The following is a 22,154-nucleotide window of genomic DNA, read 5'->3' on the forward strand; positions in this document are numbered from 1 at the left end:
GATTTGAAGCAGACGACCTTCTCATGGCTCTTATCAGCTGCGGCGTTTCTGTTTTCACAGACTACCTTTGTGTTCAACTCGAACACGTATGCTACCCCCCCACACACAAACGTGCACTCTGGAGATGGCCGCCATTTCCCATTTGCAGCTCGGAGGGCTTTTGGGAGACTTCGAACAGGATGTCGGAGTGTTGCTCTCCCAAAGGACTTTTGTCGGGCCGACGCTCACCCTCAGGCTGAGAACAGCTGCTTTCATGAGCTTCATTTTCACGTATTTTTGATTCGTTCTCAGAAGAAGTGTGATTGTTTGAAAAGGCTTCACTTGAGTTGCTTTTTTATTTGTTTTTGTATTTCAGAAGGAGGGTGCAAGATTAAAAAACGACTCGCCTACGATTGTCCACATGTTAAGGTCTGGATACGTTGTGCACTCGCAACATGATAACGGTGAAGATTTTCACTTCCGTGAGCCTCACGCTAAAGTCAGGCCACTTCCGATACCGTCTGCGAGCCCCCCCCACAGCCGCGTCCACGCTAAATACACAAGCGGGCCTGCACTTTTCGTCCCTCTCGGTGGACACAGCCGTTAAACACACATGCTCAATCACGTCTCTGTCAGAGAGAAGTCGGTTCGGGGGAGAAGATGGCTTTCAAACGGGGACAAAGAGCAGCCCCGACCGGGAGCGCGCACGCGCCGCCGCACAAGAAAGCGAGAAACAATAAGGAGGTGCCAAAACCTGAGACGCAAAACATGGAAGGTGTTTGCTTAAGGGAAGTGAGAAGAGAGAGAGAGGGAGGGAGAGAGCGCAGTCGTGTGTGTGTCTGTGTGTGTGTTCCTGAGAGATCGAAAGCGAGTGGGAGGGCAGGTTAGGTGGTTGTCCTCGTCGGTGCGCTCGGTGGAATGCTGAGCTCTGGTTACCATTAAGTCCACATAAAAGAGACGGGAGAGGACTCTCTGACGAAAACGCACACACAATATCCACCCACGTTCGCATAGCAGAAGCGGTGAGCTTTGAAAACGTCTTTTCAGGACAACATCTGTCCACTGTTTATCGTCAGGGTACACGAGTGACCCGAACGTAAGCGGCGCAACCATGCGGACACAAACATGGCCGCTGATTGTGGAACACACACGCACACACACACGGTTGCTTTCTGAGAAAATAAAGTTGTCCGGAGAAACACGCGGCTCCGATTGCTTACGCAGTCTTTGTGGAAAAGTTCTTCTGCAGGGCCCAAAGGACTTTGCGGGGTGGAGGAAGTTTGCGGTTAAGATGGCTGAAAACTCGCTTTTGTTTGATTTATTTATTTGTTGACCCCCCCCCCCCCCCCTCACCCTAATGTGCGAATGTGAGGCTTCTCTGAACTCGGCATGGAGTCCAATCGAGCGCTCGGAAGGGGCTTTCCGCCAACCGCTTCTTGACAGTGACGACGTTGTTGTTGTCTCTTTGTGGCTCTTTCCACTGCGACTGCACTTAAGGCTAAAATTCAAATGTCACGGCGCTGCGTCCACTGACAAGGACAAAAAGCGCAGGCCCGCTTGTGTATTTAGCGTGGACGCGGCTGTGTGTGTGTGTGGGGGGGGGGGGGGGGGGGGGGGGCTTGCAGACGGCATCAGAAGTGGCCCGACTTTAGCGTGAGGCCAAAGGTGCACGTTCCCCTGCTGCGGATTTGCATTCGTGTCCGCAGAGATCTGGAATTGCAATCGGGGACGTTTGTGAATGTGAGGCGGACACAAAAGGAGCGCAGATTGGCTACAAGTGGGTGACGCCGAAAGACGACATCTTTGCGGATTAGCGCCCAAAAGGGCTCGTCGTGATGAAAACGCGATGGAACGGAGCAGCTCGCCGGCTCTCATCCTGCGAGAGCGGCGCCGGGCTCATTATCACCTTCGCTGCAAACTGTCGTCTACTTTCACACGCGCGCGCAAATTGGGTGAAGGCTCGCACGCGTCCACCTGCGAGCGGTCGCGCCTTCGCACCTCGGCGCCGTCTCCGGGGCGCAAAAGAAAAGCGCTCGCAATCTCTCCAACGGACGACGCGCGCGATGGCCCGAAGGTGCTCATCGGATAAATGGGATCCCCCCCCCCTCCGCGCTTCAGCCAGCCGGACGGCCTCCAGATAGGAGAAAGCCTCCTTGTGACCAAAAACAAACATCCAGCCCGAGCGGCCGGACAGACATCTCCAATTTCCTTTGGCTTAAGCGTGACAGCGTATTAATCGCACGTTTGATCCCGCGCCGGGAAACCTTGAGCCGACCAAATAGAAAGGAAGCCCCCGCAGGGGAACGTGACAGTACTATTTACCCGCCGAGGCCCAGATAGAAAAAGTGGGGGCGGAGGGCGGCGCTCCGAGCAAAGCGAGAAGGCGCCGGAAGAGGCGAGGAGCCAACCTCCCTGGCCGCGTGCGGCGGCCTCCCCTCATCGAGCTGGATTGCGACTCCAAAACCCGGCTGCGGCCGTCTCATTTAGCAAATGGAGTCGCCTTGCCGACGGATCGTCTTTCCGTCTTTCGCTGTCCGCCTTCTGCGAGGCCTTTGTGACGGCAAGGTTTCAAATTTTTGAGCGACCTTCCTCAAATGGCTGCGCCGCGGAGCCGGCCAGACTAAGCTCTTTGGGGGGGGGTCCGAGCAGTCGCGTAATCTGCAACGGTAAGAAATGGGCATCCACTCTCCCCATGCGAGTGGAACGGGATGCAGCGCATGATACATTTCACCAAAGCACTTCTGGGCCGACGTAAGACGCGTCCGCCGCTCGCGTGGGATCACAAAGCGGTGCGACTCACGAGGTTTTGGGGTTGATCGCTCCGGTCCGACCGCAATCGTAAACGACGAAGCTTCCGGACACCACGGATGTGCCGTTCACTTTGATCGCCACGGAGACCGTCAGATGATCTGCCAAAATAAAAGCACGCAGACAATTCGTCAAACAAACATTTGCCGCTTTCAGCAGCCCGTGACGTGACATCGAAAAATAAAATCAAATCAAATAAAATGACATGGGCTGTAAGGTTAACTCAAGGTGCGTTTGGAATAAGTGAGTTTGGACAAAGGATTTCAGTTTGTGGTGAGCCAAAAAAAATATATCCTACTGGATGATGCCACCTTGAAAAACCACCCCGGCGTGTCCAAATAATATTGTCAATAACTAAGGAAGGGGGCGCAAAAGTGAGTTTGCCTCAATCGTGTTAAAAAAAAAAACACGATAAAAAGCTGAAGAGTCCACTGATTGCACCGATTGTGGAGGTTGTTTTCGAGGAGCGCATCGGAGCGAGTCGCGCGCCATCCCAATCCTCAGGCACAGGGATGGCAATGGCTAGTGATGAAAAAAGCGGAAAGGGGCGGGGCCTGGACGGGGCGACCAATCACAACAAGTAAGACATCATACACGTCCAATCGCAGGGCTGTTTACAATCGGAAGATGGAAAGACTGATCGGGAGAGCTTGTGAAAACTCGACGATAAGGTACCTGACCCCCCCCCCCCCCCCCTAAAATGTTCTCAACGGATTTAGACGATTCACAAAAATGATCAATTTAAGAAATAAAACGGCGGATTTCCGGATCGGATCGAGGACAGCAATGGCCGCGGGCACGCAGACACGCCGACAAACGGACGCAGGCGCGCGGCTCACCTGTGCCCGGGAGGACGGGCCGGTAGTTTTGCAGCGAGAGGAGGGGGCACGTCTGGATCTGGGCGGGGCCGCGGCCCAGGTGCAAGGTGGCGGCCGTCCACAGACCCGGCCCGTATTCGCACTCCACCCGGAAGCCCACCAGGTCGGGAACCGCGCCGTTGATGAGGATCCCCACGTCCTGAGGCGCAAACGCGAAACAAAAAAAGCTCACGGCGTAGCCCAACGTTGCGCCAGGACTTGACCTGAAATGGTCCAAAAAAGAAATGGCAAGCCGCCATTTCTTTTTTTTCCCTGTTGAAATTGACGGACACACGCGCGATGAAGTTTGACAGGCACAGCGGGACGCCTCTCTGACGCTAGTCCATTTTCGGCAACGTGATGTCAACGTGGGAAAAACTGAGAGGAAGTGCGAGACAAAATCTTCCAAGGCTGGACAAATACAAACGGAAGGCCATCGCAAACACGGCCACAAAAATGCGTCTTCAAAAGCGCTCCTATTGTTCGGGGCCATGAAATCATTTCCCGGCCAAGGCCACCCCCGACTTCCTGCCCGCCGCTTCCCGTTTGAGCTGCGCTTCCCGGGGCCGCGCTCGGGGCTCGCGGCCGTCGGAATGGAAGCGGCCGCCCGGCCCACCCGCGTAACGGACTAATTCGCGAGTAACGAAGCAATTAATGACGCGTGGTCTTTGAGCCCGGTCTAATTAGGGGCTGGGACGGAGGGTCAAACGGATTCCTCCGGATAGCTCGGGCGGCTAATTGTCACGTTGCCGTTATGCTCCAGGCGCACAGCTGCGACTCCTCGTGCCCGCCCGCCAGCGGCCGGCATTCCGTTCAGATGAGGTCGCGCGGCCCTGTTTCCGTTTTTCCTCGGCCCCCCGATGCCAACGGGCGTGCAGTGATGGATTTAGCCGAGAAATCCTCAATCAAAATGAGCTCGCCCGACCCCGAAATCACATTAATTTTCCGCACGTATTTGGGTCACATCTTGTTTGCGCGTTTCGATCCGTTTCATGGGAAAAATCTGAAGGGCGGCATTGAGCGAGAACGAGCACGGAGAGGGCACGACGGACTTGATCCCGAAAGAGATGAAGATCAGCCGGGGGGCAAACTTTTTGGTTTGAGGGCCGCCTACAGAAAACCGCAAGGATAAAAGCCGATCAAGTCGGTCAAGAGAGCAATTCTGGATTGTCGCTAGCGTCTCGTTCATTTTGTCGGCAATGTGTTCGGGCAAAGAGTTGAAGATTCTGAATCATTGATTTGTCTCCCATCCAGCCTCCCTCCTCACTCTGCCAACCTTCACCTGGCGGCCCGTGTCCAATGTCTTTTTTATTAGTCTAGATATAGATATATATATTATTTTTCTCATGTTGCGTGCCGCCAAAAAATGGACGGTGGCCCGCAAGTGGCCTCCGGGCCGTCGTTTGGACACGGCTGCTCTGGTGGTATGTGAAAGAATTACTGGATTAAATGTTCAAAGTGTGCCTTCATATTCTTTTTTCATTCACTCAAGTGTGTAGATTAGTTCAGTACAGCTCGGTTGTATTAGCGATGAAGTACCGTTTTTTCCCCAAACATTTATATGAATAACATTTGTATTTAATTTGTTTGGAAACAATTTTCAGTGAGATATTTCTTCAAGCTTCGTATTATATTATGGCAATTTGCAAGCCTATTCGATGCACTTTTCAGGATTTAAAAAGCTACATCTTCAAAGGACACTTAGCCCTACTACGCCGCTGTACAATGTATTTCGACTTTGGTCATTACGGGGCTACTTGAGAACAAAGTATTTTTAGCCATGTCATTGATCTTTAGGAAGTGTGGCCCGTTGAGAGATGAAAGGGGATGTGTGTGTGTGTGTGTGTGTGTGTGCACCTTGATGTCTGCGGTGATGCTTATCTCTGGGGGCGTCAGGGTCATAGAAGGACACTGGTGGGGGCCCTCACCCATGGCGATCCAGGCGCGTGCCAAGGCTCCCCGGGCGCACTCCTTCTGCACGCTACACCTGGACAAACAGCTCGGGTTAGCACACGAAGCTTGCGGGTCACGTGACCAAGTACGCCCCTTCCCCACCCGGACGACGGTCCGGCCAAAGGTGCATTTCGTCATGGGACCGCACGGCGCGCCGCTCTGGCGGTCGTGTGATCTCTAAAGCTCTTGGTCATCGTCATCGGGACGCGGAAGCAGTTGCTCATTGAGGCGGAGTGGCCCATCGCACCGATTCCGACTGCCGCCCGCCCGCCTCCCTGCTGGGAATGCATCGAGCGCGCCCGTGATGCCCGTAGCTCACCTGTCACGTTGCCGCGACAACCTTGACTCCGGGTCACATCACGAGCATCGCTATGGTAACCCCTCCCGGAGGCGCTGCCATCGCGGCCGGCCCGGAATCCGGGGAAACCAGCCCTCCCTCGCCGTTTCTCCAAACATGCACACAGCGTCTCCACGCCCGCGCGTCCGCGAACACGAACGAATGCCTCGGACGGAGAAGGCGACGAGCCGCTCGCCATCGGCCACCGCTGCCGGCGCCCGGCTTGCTTCATCGGCGCACCGCAGAACGACGTGACCTCGCATCCGGGGGACCCCATTCCGCCGCACCCCGACGCACTCCAGAACGAGCGCGGCGCACCACCACCCCGCCTCCTCCTGCGAGGTCGTCGCAAAGTGCGCGCGCGTGACCGCGGGCTCTCGCATTTGCGTCTGCCGAGTCTTGTCCCATTGGAACCGGGGGGGGGGGATGAGAACGGCCACGAGGTCAGCCGCTGTGATAAAAATAGCACTAAGTGGCTCTGAAAGCCACCAAAAAAAAAAAATCCCCTCCACAATCTCACCAATTCCAAGTGGTGTTTTCGCAAACGCACACTTGAACAGACGGCGTGTTGAACCGTGGTCATCTCCACTCATACCTGACTGTCATCATCGCAAAACAAGAAAAAAGAAATATCCCTCTGTTTATTTACAACACAATACAATACATCCTAATTTATTTCGTGCTTTCACAACAGTTGTAGTTGGGATGTATAGATGAAATATATATACAGGTATATATATATATATATATATATATTTTTTTTTTATATATACACACACACACACACACACACAGAGGAAGTCAGCCTCTGGCGGCAAATGACAAACATCTTTTCCCATTTTCCAGTGACAAGTTCCAGTGAGGCAAAGAGTCGATGTTATCCGAGTGCAGTGCCGAGGAAAACATTGTGACCTTTCATCTCGGAGGAACAACATGCAGAACATGAACAAATATGCGATTCGGCTTGCAGACTGCTGAAGCTGCAAAGGGACTAAACAGATCAAATCGATTTCCAGGATGGCTTCCGCTTCTCGCGGGTCCAATAAGCGACTCAAAGCGCAAGCCGACACGCAGGCTAAGCAAATCCAAAAGGCGTGCGTTTGAAACCGCCACTTCAAATAAACACAGTTAACATATGCGGCGAAAATAGAACCTGCGAAAACTCATCCCCTCCGCACGCGCGCTTCAGATAAGGTGGGAAGCGACTGAGACTGCTAAACAGTGGCGGAACCCAGCGCGTGAGCTCGCACACCCGCACCCCCGATAAGGCCCATGATTTGATTCCAATCAAGAAATTGAAGTGCTCTCTCAAACATGAAATATTTGATCAAGGAGCGAGCGTTCTCGCCGGCAGGGCTCCCTCCGCAGACGACAATGCTTCTCAGACGTGTTTTGCGTCAAGCAGAAACACGGAGACGGCGGTGGCCGCTCGGCGCGTCTCGGAGGCCCGGCCAGTCCGCCCGGCGACCGGGCCCTCCGTCCGCAACGTCGGGCGCTGTGCAAAGAGCACATCAAAAGCACACTCGTGACATCAGCTCCCAGACCGGCGGTGACACGCACGTGCACGCGGGCTCACACCCTCTGACATTTGCTTGTCAAAAGAGCCAGTGTGCGCTCTCCCTCCCGCCACCATCGGCACAATCAACGCGCCTTTGTCGACGGCGAGAGAGGGGGGGGGGGGTGGAAACGAGGTCTGCGGGGACAGACGCGGAGGATGACTGAGGGATGGCCAAATTCTGGAAGCTCCTGGAAAATCTGAACGCGTGCGCGCGAGAGAGAGAGAGAGCCACAGCGACAAAGCGAGCCAAGGAGAGAATCCCAGTGCAGCCAAGCGAGAAAGGGACGACAGAGAGACAGAGAAGGAGAGGAGACAGGGAGATGACAGGCTGACCGCGCCGAGCAGCACGCGCACAGCTCCTCGGCGCTCGCGCTCCCCCGGCTCTCAAATGCGGCCTCCGGAGCGGCGGCACAACTCGTCACTAAAGTCACTCGCTCATCCGATGTGCTTTCATCACGCCAGCGAGCGACTCTTGCTCTCTTTGACTCGGCCTCACACGCACAACGCCGCTCGACTGAGAGCTGGCGAAGACAGAGCGAGCCACGTTATTGGCGAGCAAAGCCCCGTCCGCCCTCCAAATGCCCCAAAAACAACCCGCGAGGCTCGTTCGCCCGGTGCAAGCCCAAAAGAGCTGGAAGTGCACACACCCGGCCGATGTGGAATTGCAACAAGAGGCCCGTCGAGACAACTCTCTGGCCAAATCCCAAATGTCGTCTTGCGTCTTCGAAAGCTCGGTCCGATTGGGAGCGTACGGTGCCGAGAAAAAGTATTTGCCCCCTTGCTGATCTCTTGGCATATTGATGATGGCACACAAAGGTTTCACTTCATCAAACCAATTTTCGTATCACACAGAAACTACCCAGGAAGTACAAAGTCCACTTTTGAAATGATGATTTCATTCCCCGAGGGAGAAAAAAAAAAGAAAATTCTAATCTATCTGGCTGTGTGAAAAAGTCATTGCCCCCCCCCCCCCCCCCCCCACTTGTGAAATCACTGAGTAACTGTGACCGACGGGAAAGCCGAGTTCAATTTCACAGGCGACACCCGAGCATCACATTTGTCAAATCCACAAATCACATCAATAGAATCTGTCAGGCCAAGTCAAGTAGGCTACAAGATCTCAAGAAACAAACGCATCGTGCCAATCAAAAATCGACAAGTCTGGAAAAAGGTGACAAGGAACCACGGTCAGAGCCAATCACCTCAAACGGAGAAAACTGGCAACAGCGGCAAAGATTCCCAGGAGTGGTCGCACAGCTAAAATGACTCCAAGAGTGCAACGAGATCCAGGAAGTCGCAAAAGAACCTTCAACAACAGCCAAAGAACTCCACAGCCGAGGGGCCGGGGTCGCTTTGCTTACTCAGGACCAAGACAACTCGCTGCGATTGACGGGACAACGAATTCTGCTGTCGACCAGAAAATCCTGAAGGAGAACGTCCGACGCCCTCAATCACAAGCGCTCTCGGATCACGCGGACGCTGAGCACCTGTTGCCATTTGGCGGAATAATCGCCGAGCGCCCAAGTAACGGCGCCTTGGCTCAATGAAGGTCGGGAAGAATTCTTTTGCGTCGGACGTCCGCGGGGCTTAGTGGCGCGCGGGTACGGCCGGGGGCGCCAGCTTACCTATTTTCCAAAGTGCACCATCCGCAGTGGGCGTCAGCCGCTCCCAAACAGTCGCCGCAGCTCGTCCACTGCTCGCACTGGGCCACCTTGACCCGCAGCATCTGCTCGAGCAGAAAGCACAAACCCTCAGGAGATGCCAAAAGGAATGATCGTCGCTTGTCCCAAAAATGAAGAAACCTGAAGCCGAAAAGGACAATGAACACACTCGGTGAAGTCGAGTGTGATAAGCGATTGGTACCGTGTCGCGCTACGGTGTGATGGCTCCTTGACTGCACCGAACCGGGAACCGCCGGTTCTTTTTGCCACCTCGAGCAATTAGACAACGATGCGCTTTCACCGCTCTAAGCGGTCACCTGAGGGCAACCGTATTTACGAGGTGGCCCGCCGATGAAAAGGAGTTGGGAAGCGTCGCGGTCATTGGCCGACTTTGCGCGGTGCCGTCGTGTCACAAGCACGCGAGCGACGGCGCAGAAACAATTTGGAGCTGGCTGAGCCCGAGCCTTCGAAGGAGAAGAAACGCAGAACGGGCGTCTTACGTGGTGGGAGGTCATCACATAAAGATAGCTCCTGTCATTGGGATCAAAGGTCATGATGTGGTGGACGGGTTCGCTGGCCGGCAGCTTCAGGGTCCGCTGACTGGCCGACGTCATGTTTGGAGTGAGAGTCAGCTGCGAAACACAAGTGGGGTGGCGTTACAAAAACGGTAGACATGGCGCTTGGCCCAAGTGTCTTTTTGGACTCGCGTGGCGCTAATGCACAGGTCAGTGTGTGTGTGTGTGTGTGGAAAGAAAAAGGAATGAAACAAATGAAATGAAGTATGACATCAGAACTTTCCGCGACGACGTCACGCAGGCCATTCGGAAACGAAGCCCCTCCGCGTCATTTGACGGGCAGAAGCATTGAGAAAGTCGGACTTGAAGTTCCGACGTTTTCATTGGGCGACGTACCACACGAGTAGGACAAAAGCCGTGATATTCTAGTTGAACCCATCAAAAGTCGCCCAATTCAGGCGATCCAATTGAACAGCTTTCTAAGATTTGAATCGGAAGCCCCTCAATCAGACACGACACCGCTCTTCCGCGTTTTCTTCTTGAAAAGACAAAGTATGAATCGTTATGTCATGATTGACACAAACATACAAAAACATTCGCCCCCGCAGAATCCACCCAGGTAATGTAAAACGCAGTCGGATGGACATTTAAGTTGGGACGAGTGGCTTTATCTCAGCTTCCAAAAGTTGTTTTTTTTGGCGGGGGGGGGGGGGGGGGTCTTGCCAAACCTCGTCACCTCTGTCTTGAGCAAACATGCCGGTAAGTAAACAGACGCAAGGCTGCGATGCAGTGAGCGCACAACAGGCCGCACACCCGGACAAGAAGCAGGCCTGACATTGCAGGAAATCAATTCAATTCTGGACTAGAAGATGACAAAATGCTCATCTCCGTATATGAGATAGCAAGTGAGCGCAGTGTCCTGCATTTTGCCTTTGTGTTCCATACGGTTTTGACGTTTACATCCTGAAAAGAATCGCTCAAACGAACACGTGAAGTGCTTGCATACCAAAAAAGAAAGAAAGAAAGAAAATCAAAGGATTTCTTCAAAAGAATTTCAAAGTGGCCCTCGTCTGCTTTGCTTAGTCCGCGTGCGTGGAAGAAAACCTTTGGACACCCGCCCCAGATAGCAGAGTGGCAAAAATGTCGACGACTACAATACAATACAATACAATACATGCTGATTTATATAGCGCGTTCACAACAGCGGCAGTTGTAACAAAGCGCTTAACAAAACAGTTAACATAAAGTAAATTTAATCCATCCATCCAGCCGCACCAATGCCGACTGTCCCACAGCGCCGACATATCCACTCAACAAAACGGGGCTGTGAAAAATGCTGCCCATTACATACGCAAAAAACACAAGCGCCCCAGGCCTGTCCAGCACCGACATTCGTCCCAATCAAAATCTGTGCCGGTACAGGCGTGCTGCCGAGAAGGCGCAACCACCAAGCACAGATACTTCTCCTTTGACGGATATCGTGGCAAAAAAACGCTGAAAACAGTCCATTTCAGGTCCACACGATGAAACAACAAACAACATGTGACAAAACAAAAGACAAAAACACCAAAAAAGCAAGGCTCTTGAAGAGCACTTGCCGAAGGCTGCCTACTCAGGCGCCATCTTGGGGAAAAAATGAATGAATTGTCTTTGTGTTTGTTTGTTTTTGTTTTTGCTGGACGTCAGTCAAACACACCACCCAGCCCGTCAATTACCCTCCAAGTGACAATAGAAATAAGGCTGGGTGATTCTATGATCGAGATTCGGGACATTACGTGACCAGCGGCGAGCTGAGAGCAAATTGACTCCATCAGACGTGACGTAAAACGCGCGCGACTCTCGCGCATCGGAGTCCCCCTCCTATGGTGGGTTCGCAAGTTGAAATCAACAGAATGAACGCCAAGAAATGAAACAAGCCCAAAACAGAAAGTAATTGTCACAACTTGACCAAACGGCCAGCTAGCTAAACGCGCGGCCACGACATCCGAAGACGAAGCCATTTGGACAAGAGAAGCTCCTCCCCTGACCACCGCACCAGCCGTCGTGCGCGCGACGGCTTCCTACTCGTTGAATCCCGTTGAATCATTTCAACAAGTAGCACCCCAGCGATCAAGCGGAAAGCTTGTTTGCACAGTCTGCCCGCGTAAACGTGATCAGTTTAGTCACTCACAACTAGCCGGCAGCCACATCTTTTGATCAGCACGTTTGCAAGTAGCAATGATGCTAACGCCGTATATAGCATCATCCAGCCATTTTCCGATCCGCTTTATCCTCACACGGGTCGCGGGGGGGTGCTGGAGCCTATCGCAGCCATCTTCGGGCAGCAGGCGGGGGACACCCTGAACCGGTTGCCAGCCAATCGCAGGGCACCTACAGGCGAACAATCATCCGTGCTCACACTCACACCGAGGGACAATTAAGAGTGCCCAATCAACCTGCCATGCCACTTCAAAATGATGATGTTGACATGATAAGGCGTATTTTAGTAGTCCTTTTGTTTGTAGTTTAAAGCATGCATTTGTCTCAACTGGTTAGTGACACAAAAAAGGTTGGGGACCGCTGCTGTATGGTGCCTCTCTGTGGTGGCCACAGCTGGGCTCCATACAAGAAGGGACGAGAAAAAGAAGAAGGTCCCATTGTGCGTCTACAGAGCCCCTAAAGTGACATGGAAGGGGAAAAAAACAACTTGGCGTTCCCTGGCAAAGTTTTGCATTTCCGTACGTGCCCCCGTGAATGTTCAGATGGTTTCCATGAAGAGCAGTAGAGGGGCAGGTGGTGGTGGGCCAAGATAAAGTCTGCTTGTTTACAAAATGAATCACTACGGTCACAATCAAACTGTGTGTGTGTGTGGGGGGGGGGGGGGGGTATTAGTAGGTTAGTCGCAGTATGTCGGTAAGATTAGGTTAGCAGACAGGGCATGTTTAAAAGCAGACCAAAGTGGAAATCAGCTGTGACGGGGGAGAGTTCTTTGATTTGGAAAAAAAAAAAAAAGGCCTGTAATTCCAAATGACTTGATCACGAGCGCTCTCCAAACGCAACCAAAGAGCCATCGTAACTTAATCTGCGCCAGCGCGGGTCCCCCCGCCCTGTTTTTCGTCGCAGCCACAATCGCATTACGCCCGCTAACAGCTCCATTAAGCTCGGCAACAGCCCGCCACTCGCTGTCCTCGGGGCAGCCGCGCACGCGCCCGCACTCGCAGACCGCGACGGAGCGACACCATGGTGGCAAATGTTAGCGAGGCGCACCCCTTCGCTCATTCATTCAGTCGTCGGAGGTCGGGCTCGAGCAGGGGTCGGCGACCTTTCGGAAGGTGACAGCGACTGATTCATGCGAAGGACAACCACTTTGATACACGCTTGTGAAATGTGCTCAATATGACCTTCAGTGATATGTCATTATTGATATGTTGTTGATTTCTCACAAGAATTGAAGGAGTCAATCAGCTCGGAAACGAATCCGTGTCAATAGGCAACGCTTGATCTTCATCATTGTGGGCAAGTCTTTCTGTTTGTCGATCGCCGCTCCTCTGGAACTCTCTCCCACGTCAACTCAGACACACTCATGGCACAAAAAACCTGCCTACCCTTTCCGATCTGCTTTTAACCCGTAATACATCTTTTGTTTTTTTTTTAACATAATCTCTCCTTTTTTTTCTTTTTTTTCCACACACCGTCACACCCATATCATTTTAATATTATGATTGTCTTAATTTTGGATTTCATTCTATGCCTTATTTGTTGGTCTGTATTGTTTGTTTTTTTTGTATTTTTTGCCATGTAAAGCGCTCTTATTATTTCCAAAGGATCACTTCTCCGACATTCCGAGGAAATCACAACGTACCATCCCTCACTACAAATGTTACAATTCTATTCCTGTCAATGTATTCTGTTAAGTGCTCTACTGTATAATTGTTTTGTAAAGCCATTTATTCAAGATGCAGCTGTTGTGAAAGCGCCATATAAATCAAGATAGATGCATGGATGTGTGAACAGCTATTTTTAGTGCGGGCCAATCGGGCGCCCTTGTCTCAAGTCCCCGTGAGCCATGATTTATTATTATTTTTTGTCTTCGTCTTCCCAAGACACTTTTGACATCACAAGCCTGCATTTTTGGGGGAGACGTCACATTTAACTCATTCAGTACCAGCCAATTCTGGACCAAGTCTGAAAAGACGTTTAAAAACGTCTTTGGGAGTGAATGAGTTAAGCACACTTGCCGTGGAAAAAACTCGGGCCAAAATTCTCACCATGAAAAAAAAAATGCAACATCCAACAGAGTGGGACTGCTATATATATATGTATACTGTATATATATATATATATATATATATATACACACACAGACACACACACACACACACACACACACACTGTCAGTGCACCTTTTGTATGGATGATGTGGGCTTTTCAGCTAGTCCTCTTTAATTCCCATTCTTTCCTACGGCACTGGCGTTGTTGTTCTCATCCGAATGTAATCAGGAGGTGTCTGTTTTCGCCAGAGCAGAACAGGAATGGCCTCCTGATTTGTGTGTAAGTCTCATGGGAAACGTAGCCCCACGAGCAGGTGAGAGCCAACATAAGCGGCGGATCTTTTCTGGCGGCAATGTCGCAATTACGTGGTGCTGGACCGGCACCAGCTCAACGACGCAGCCAACTCGCGGGAGCCGCTGACTAAAAAAAGGGTGGATGGTTCGTGCATGGACTCGTTTCCAGCTGTTGAACCGTCAACCCAGGTAGTATGTTAGCATCAGCGGCCAACTACCACCGATCACCAGATAGACGAGCGACTTTCAAAAATGTTGTTTTTTGTCATCTGTCAGTGGATCTCCTCCTCCCTTCAAAGCAAACCCGTGTCGTCGCACGGCAAACAGAAGCCAGTACAAGTCATTTTCCAAAGCTATTTCGCATACAAAGCCTCGCAAACAATGCGCCGTTTAACCCGCTACATCTGATATAATTAATTGATTGATTGATTTTAAAACGCATCATCCGTTCATTGATATTGCGCTCCTCTTAATACGGTGTGCCTAAAATCCAGTGTACAAACAAGCCCCTAAGAGATAAACACAACCAGTAATTTGAGTACAGAGGGTCAGTAAGCGATGGGAAGCGAGCATTTGGTGAATAATGACAATTGCGCAAATGATGCCAAGTCTCATCAAGCAGCCTTATTGATCAAGGATCAAGTAATGACTGGATGTTGGCGGGCCAGCAGTTCGGCACCCCCGAGCCCCCCTCCACCGAATGGCCCCTTGCGCAATCGGCGCGCTCCTTGACTCCCTCCCACGCGCGGCTCGAGCAGAGCCGTCATTCCGGGAATGAAACCGCCGGCAGAGGGATTGTTGTTCATGTTGCAAAAGTGGTGAGTGGGTCAGGAAGCACCGAGCGGGCAGGAGCGCGCTCGTGTCGGTTTTCCCCTCCGCGGTCGAGGAGCCGCCACCCGTGGCGCTCGCAGGTGGAGCCAGCCCGGTCGGGGGTGACCAAGAATGTGCTTGGGACAGAATTCAGGAATGCTGTTAATTGGACGGGAACTTTTTTTTTCTCTCTCTCCACCAGCTGCGGGCGTCGGAGGCGGTCGCAACAAAGCCCGAGCACTTCAGACGTGGCCAAGCCACCTTGTTAACATGTTTCGGCTGGTGTGTCAGGCTGGAAGGCAACAGGAGGAGGGGGCCATTGGGGGAGAGAGGATGCTCGGGGGAGGGGGGGGGACAGGGCACTGAACACGGTCATATATGTGAGTGAACGATCTCTTGAAGCCAGAGGGCGGCCATGTTACGTCGCCACTGTTCCTGACAACTTGTTATTTTGTTACCACTTCAAACACAGTTATGGGTGCGTGTTTGATGCTCGGAGAATGAACTTCGCTGTTTGGATGGACTATTCACCTCTTTTCACGAACCTTGTGGCCCATGTCTCAAGGCATTTTTCGTTTAGTTTTTTTGTTTTTGGGCATGTTGCGGGCCGCTGAAAAATGGATGGCGGGCCGCATATGGCCCCGAGGCCGTAGGTTTGCCAAAGTGTCAATTTTGCCGCAGAGACCGAAACTCAAGTGAAAACCCCATGGAAGATGAATGTATTCAATGTGGGTGGGCCCAGTGAGTGGCAACGTAAGATGGCCGCCGGTGGCGAGACGTCTGCCGCCGTCGTTAAGTCATTCATGTGGCACTGAGACGGACTGACCTACTTGCAATCAAATTCCTTCCTATTATTCCTATCGGCATGACATCGGCAGCGCCCCCGCAGACCTGTTCTGAAAATAGCTCACCGGGCACAGGACATTGAGATTTCCGAGGGGTGTCGTTCCAAAGTGTAAACACTTCTCAAAATAATGAACTGCATCTTGATATGCTTCCAACCCTGTTCGATGAAGGGGCATCATGATTGCGAGGAGTCATAGCCGCGATCATTGCGTTCACATGGATGAATCTCAACAAATTGTTGGCAAGGACATCCCGCCGGTCAAGGTCCCAGAATTTGTTGATTTTTCATTTATTTCCGAAGCGTGTGTCAAAGCGGTCAGCCTTCGCATGAATGGCTCGCCGAGAAGTAGCTCTTGCTTTCCGAAAGGTGGTCGAGCCCCGCTTCAATGGAGCGCGTGAGCTTTGGAGAGCGGGCACCCACGCGCTCGCGTACGCGCGTCTTACCTTTCGAAGTCGTCCGTTGGAGGTTCCCAGAAAGAGCGCGGTGTGGTTGAGCACGTCGTCCACGGCCACGGAGCTCAAGCCGTTGTATTGGAACAAAGGAAGCGCCCTGAGGGGCCTCCGCAGGGCCAGGGGGTGCTGCAGGTGAGCCGCGCCGCAGTCCAGCTGCTCCGGCTGCAGCTGCAACAAACACACGCGGGCGGCCAAAAATGAACAACTCTCGCTCCGAAGCACGAAAAGAGAAGAACAAACCGAGTGATGCAAGCGAACGAGTCAGACGAGGGCTGATCACAATGAGCCGCTCAAGGCTTCAAAACCGCTCGCCGCTTTGTGGAAAGCCCTTCAAAGAAGAAAAGCATCTTCAACACTCTTCGCGCTTTGCTTTTGTCACACGCTGAGCAGACAGACAGCGATCAACCAACAGCGCCACGCTAGAATGAGCACCGCCGTCGATGGGGAACGGTACGATATTTCCAAAATGTCAACAAACAAAAAAAAGCGGGGGGGAATGAAGCGAGCGTGGATATTTGCACAGTGGTTTGACACAGGCTAATCTACTGGCGGCTTTCTCTCCCTCATCATAAATTGTGTGCGCTTGTCCCCCGGTGCCAGCCTTCACGCCACACAGCACTGGAAATGCTCGTCACTAATTAGTCGTGTCTTTAGTCAGGACTTCAGTACGCACGGGCGGAGATGTCTGTCTCTCTCCGACCAAACGAGATCACTGAGGAGAATGGTCACAAGGAGATTTTTTTTTAAGGAGTGGGGGGGGGGGGGGGGGGGAACCTGACAGCAGAAGGGTCGAGGGGCCGGCCTTACTTTTGCTCTCCACTGTCACTCAAACGCACAATTTCCAAAACGTTGCAATTGCGTTCACTCAAATTCCCTTTGTAGTGACTGGGCACTTGGGGATGAGTGACTGATTGGAATCATTCAGCATCCCCTGCTCCCCAATCACCAGAATGAGCAATTAGCTCTTTGGGGAAGGTTTTTGTTTTTGTGTGTGTGTGTGTGCGTGTGTGTGTGTGTGTGTGTTGTGGCCTCTAGAAAATCTGGTCAACTAAAGCCTTCAGATGCGAGTGAAAGACTGAAGCATGATAATCTCTCGACATAGTTTCCCGGCATATTCGTTTGGTGTGCTAAGCCTTTCTATTTAGCTGACAGAACCGTTTGCGTTTGCCTCGGTTGCGCTGAGTCACTAAATGCCCGCTGTTGTGTGGCGTTCCACAGGGCTCCATTCTGGGGCCTCTGCTGTTCACACCGGATCTGCTCCCATTGGGTTCCATCTGAAGGAAACGCGGTATTTCCTTCCACTACTATGTCCGATTGAGGTCCCGCTGAGCAAAAAAGTCGCTTTCTCGTGGAGGCCATTTTGATCCTCTCTGGAGGAAATCAAGACCTGGATGCACTTGGTCTACAGCGGTGGTGGTTTGAAAGTGCTCGAGACATACACTTGAGTTGAGAGTTGGGTTCTCTGATTTAGCCGACACGTTTTCAGTACAGACTATCCAGCAATCGGCTCGCTGGGGCCAACGTTTCGAGAAGCAAACGTGTCAAAATTAGCGCAGTCATCAACTGCTCTACCCTGTTGTGGAGGAATTTCCAGGCCTTTGTTGAGCGCTTTCTCTGCTGGTGCAAACCTTCCACAGAAATGGCGTCATGTTGTCCGAGACTGCGCGCAAAGCACTCTGGGCGCGCTTCACTTCAGTGACACAACTACAAAGAGAAAACAAGGCTGGTGAACGGAATGCGACAACACGGCGTGAAATGTCCTTCCGGGGGAAATATTGCGTTTTGGTATGCATGAGGAATTGCCGTTGGAGAGCGACCAACAGCGCAGTCATTTGACTTGGATCGTGTTTGATGACACTCTGACTTACTTTGGGCAAAAAATACAAATAGGCCTTTGTTTCATGCCCCCCCCTCCCCCATTCATACAAAGATGCTACTGTCAGATACGACGATAAGGATTAGTTATGAGCATGCGTGCCATATGCATCAGGATTGCTTTTTTTGGGATTGAACTGACTGACGTCAAAGGCTCACATGTCAACACGTCAGGCAAAATTGCAAGTCAGAGACGCCGTTTGCAAGGACACAACTCCATTCCGATACGACTGGCGCCGCGGCGCGGTTGCAAAACGTTCACTCCTCAAAAGTCTCAAGCCTGCCCCATTCTTGCGAGCAAACATCTCAGCGGCTCGGGCAGCACGAGCAGACGGCGTTTGCAAACAATCGTGCGCCAAAGTCATTTGATCCGAGATTTGGGAAGGAGTCTGACCGCTGTTGAAGAACGACTGAAGAAACGTTTACGCGGCAAAGACCTTTTCACCTGGATTGCCCCACAAAGCGGTGGAGATGATTTTGTTGCCGGACGCATTCTTTTTGTGCTCTCCACCATGTGACCGTGCTCTCATGTCACACGGATAAATAAAATCAAGATCACGTAGTGTACTTTGAAAGGCAAGATAGCATCTCCATTTGTGTGCGTACCAGAAAGACAACGCAGCTCTTTATTGGCAAATTGTTGAGGATTTTTTTTGGGGTGGCCAACGGCCTTCAATCTCGCAGAAAGACCCGGCTATGCAAATTACAGCAGACGCATCTCCACATCAGAACCCCCCCCCCCCCCCCAAAAAAAGAAAAACAGGTGACCAACAGTTACTTGAGGCTCATTCATGTGATGCCTTCATCAAACGTTTCGTCGACATTGTGAGTATTGTCACAGAGTAAATTTGGCGAGCCGTATCTGTGAAACAGCAAAGCGGCGAAGTGCGTGATAGCGAGGCATGACAGTAATGGCAGCTCTTTTTCTGACAGCGTCCCACTTCTCACTCTGCCCACCTTGGCCTTTTTGAACTAACCTTGTGGCCTGTGTCAAATGTCATTTGCAGTTGTTTTCTTTTCGTGCGGGCCGCTGAAAAGTGGACGGCGGGTCACAAATAGCCCCCGGTCCGTCGATTGGACCCCGGTGACAATTTTGTCGCAGGGACAGAAAATAAAGTGGAAATGTATTCAAGTTAGGCGGCTTAGCGAGCGTCAACGTAAAATGGCTGCCGGTGGCTTCACTTCCCCCGTAAAACTCAAGTCACAGATGCTGGGAAGAGGCAAACAATAGAAGCGCCGACAGAGGACAGCGCCTCACGTTTTGCCGAGAGGGTGGTGAGCTTTTGGATTTGACAAGCGACTGAAGAGAGCCTTCCCGTAACTTGAGCGTGGCGCTGGAGCTTCGGCAACAATTTGTGGCAGGGGTGTTGGTCTTCCGCGGATTGAAGCTCAACGAGTGAAGTGGACGTTTGCGGGGGGGGATCCCCACTAAGACGCACACGCACGCATTCACCGAATGACCCCGGCACACATCCCGGAGTCGCGGCGACCACTGACCTTCTTGTCGGGAAAACCTCTTTTCGAAGCAACCGCATATTGTAGCGTATTTGTTTTTAGCGTAGCGCAAACAACACGACGTGATTGTCGAGGAAGAAGCTTGAAAAGATTGCGGTGATCACCTTGTGGAGATTTGAAAGGCTCTTGACGATGATCTCGCCCCATTTATTGCCCGCAATCGCGTATTTCGGTGACAAAGACTGCCCGCGCTCGGCTTTTTAGCCACAGCTGTTGTGCATTAGGAAATTAGAAAGAGAGTCGGCTACGATTTTGCGCTCGCTAACCAGATGAATAACTAAAATGACATTTGGAACAAATAGGTGCACGTGCGCAAACTACGAGCTCTTCATATATTTCCAGTTGCCAATGCATGCATGACCCCCCCCCCCCCCTCGATCCTAACCCAACAACAAAGACATTGACGCAAATAACAAAATAATCCCATACTGTGGTTTTCAAGGGCTCTCTTGAAATTCAAGGATGGCGCAAGCCGCTGAATAAGAAACAAGGTTAAATCCAAGAACTTGTTTTGTGGGTTGTTGTTAGTGGGGGTTTGCCCCCCCCCCTCACAAAAAATCAATTCACTCCATTTTTTAAATGAACTATGTTTGTCCGGCATGTCATTCCAAATCCAAAATAAATAACGCATGCGTGTATGTATGGGGCCTACTCGTGTCGTAGTTGAGGGCAGGCCAAGGTTTTTGGCCCAGCGTCTGTATTTGTCCCATTCGGCCAAACGGAAACAATGTGGAAAGGGGCCGTCTGCTTTTGGAGGAAGTTTGACGGAGAGAGAGCGAGAGCGGCTTACCACCAGGTTCCACTTCTGGACGCAGGCGGCCCCCGAGCCCTGGATGACGCTGTCCAGCACCTGGACGTCTCCGGTGGGCGAGTTGGAGCAGCTCCTGCGGCCTCGGCGGATCTCCTCCTCGATGTCGGCGAACTTGAAGGCGCACAGGGCCGTCCCGCGGTCGCCCTTGGAGAAGACCCCGAAGAGGAAGGCCTCGGCGCGGACGTCGGCCGGGTAGACGGACAGGAGGCGGTTGTAAATGTCGCCGTCGCGCCCGCACTGGAGGGGCAGCTGGATGTAGGACTCGGTGAGCTTGCGGCTCTCGGGCCCGTTGGGCTTTTGGCCGGCGGCGTCCAGGCAGATCCTGGCCAGGACGCTGTTGGGCTGGCTCTCCTTGTGGCCCGTCTTGGCGTCGTTGTTGAAGGCGATGTAGGAGTAGGTCTGGCGGTGGAAGGCGCGCACAAAGTGGAGCTGGTTTTTGGCCTTGGCCTCCTGCTTGATCTTGAAGACGTTGTCCTCGGACGGGTTGATGTCGTAGGTGAAGAGCCTGGCCAGGTCGCCGACGTCGAAGGAGCGGATGGCGATTTCCGGGGTGTTTTCGAAGCGCAGGTCTTCCTTGCTGTGGTTCTTGGGGAAGTAGCGCGTGCCGGCGCCGGTGTAGGTGGCCGCCACCAGCAGCCGGGTGCCGGCGCCGCGGGCGCGCAGGACCAGCCCCACGGTGGAGGCGTCCGGGTGGTTGGCGGCGATGTTGAGCATGCTGGGGAAGACGGTCTTGTCGCCGGCCGGCGGGAACTCCACGGCCGCCTGGGAGACGTTGGCCAGCTTGCGCAGCTCGCAGAAGCCCTGGTACACGGAGCCGCACGCCACCACGACGCCCTGCTGCCGGTCGAGCTCCAGCAGCTTGTTGTGGTTGTCCGTCGGCCACTTGGCGTGCTGGCACGGAGCCTGCGGGAGCTGCGGCGCGTGGCACAACAGGTTGTCCTCCACCGGGCCCGTGCTCCGGTGCGCCTCCACGCGCAGGGCGGCGTCCAGCTGGTACAGGCTGTTGACGGTGGCCACGTACACCCTCCCGGACGCCGCGTCCACCGCGAAATTATTGGTGCGGTTCGGGGCGTAGAACTGCCGCTGGACGCGCGGCGCGCCGACGCTCCGCTCCGGAGAGGAAGCCGCGAGCGCGCCGAGGAGCGCGAGAGCGATCCCCATCGGAGGAGGAGGAGGAGGAGGAGGCATCTTTCCTTCTGGCCGCCTTTCGCGTCTTCTGGGCCGGGGGGCGCATTGAGCGGCGACTAAATTGCCTGCTTGTTCCCGGGGCGACAATCCGAGAGGAAAGGCTGCTTCCTGCTTCGCGCTTTGCGCCTCGACCCGGAGTGACGCGATAAGGCGAGTCGTGCTTCCTCTCCCCGCTCACCCCCCCCCCCCCCACCCCGCCCCCCTCGCTTTCATTTCACGTTGCAGGCTGCCTCCTCTGGCCCTCTCTCGATGCGCGCCTCCGAGTGGAGCGAGCGCAAATAAATGCGCGTTCGTCCTTCCCTCCTCGGCTGAGCGGATGAAGGCGGGCGTTTTTCGGCTCAACGATACGCGCGCGTAGTTGCGGCGCCGCTGTCACAAAAGCTACATTTTCGCCCTCGTTCGTGGGCCCGGGCCGGACTGCTCGGTTCAGTGCGCGACAAGAGG

At 53.0% G+C, this 22,154-nt stretch overlaps 1 protein-coding gene across 1 annotated transcript in view; it reads right to left on the reverse strand.

Annotated features, from left to right (window-relative positions):
• plxnd1 (plexin D1) overlaps positions 1-21,884 on the reverse strand; it is a 51,841-nt gene extending 29,957 nt beyond the window's left edge. Inside the window, exons 1-7 of the mRNA XM_086116730.1 lie at positions 20,502-21,884; positions 16,313-16,489; positions 9,654-9,785; positions 9,118-9,218; positions 5,502-5,631; positions 3,627-3,804; positions 2,780-2,888 (exon numbers count right to left, since the gene is read on the reverse strand). Coding sequence (XP_085972856.1) covers positions 2,780-2,888; positions 3,627-3,804; positions 5,502-5,631; positions 9,118-9,218; positions 9,654-9,785; positions 16,313-16,489; positions 20,502-21,710 — 2,036 coding nt within the window. The 5' untranslated portion in view covers positions 21,711-21,884. The remainder of the gene's footprint in view (positions 1-2,779; positions 2,889-3,626; positions 3,805-5,501; positions 5,632-9,117; positions 9,219-9,653; positions 9,786-16,312; positions 16,490-20,501) is intronic.
• Positions 21,885-22,154: the final 270 nt, after the last annotated feature.

The sequence above is a fragment of the Hippocampus guttulatus genome, chromosome 1 (genome assembly GCF_054856545.1).
Source record: "Hippocampus guttulatus isolate MCC_2025c chromosome 1, RoL_Hgut_1.0, whole genome shotgun sequence".
Taxonomy (NCBI): Eukaryota; Metazoa; Chordata; class Actinopteri; order Syngnathiformes; family Syngnathidae; genus Hippocampus; species Hippocampus guttulatus.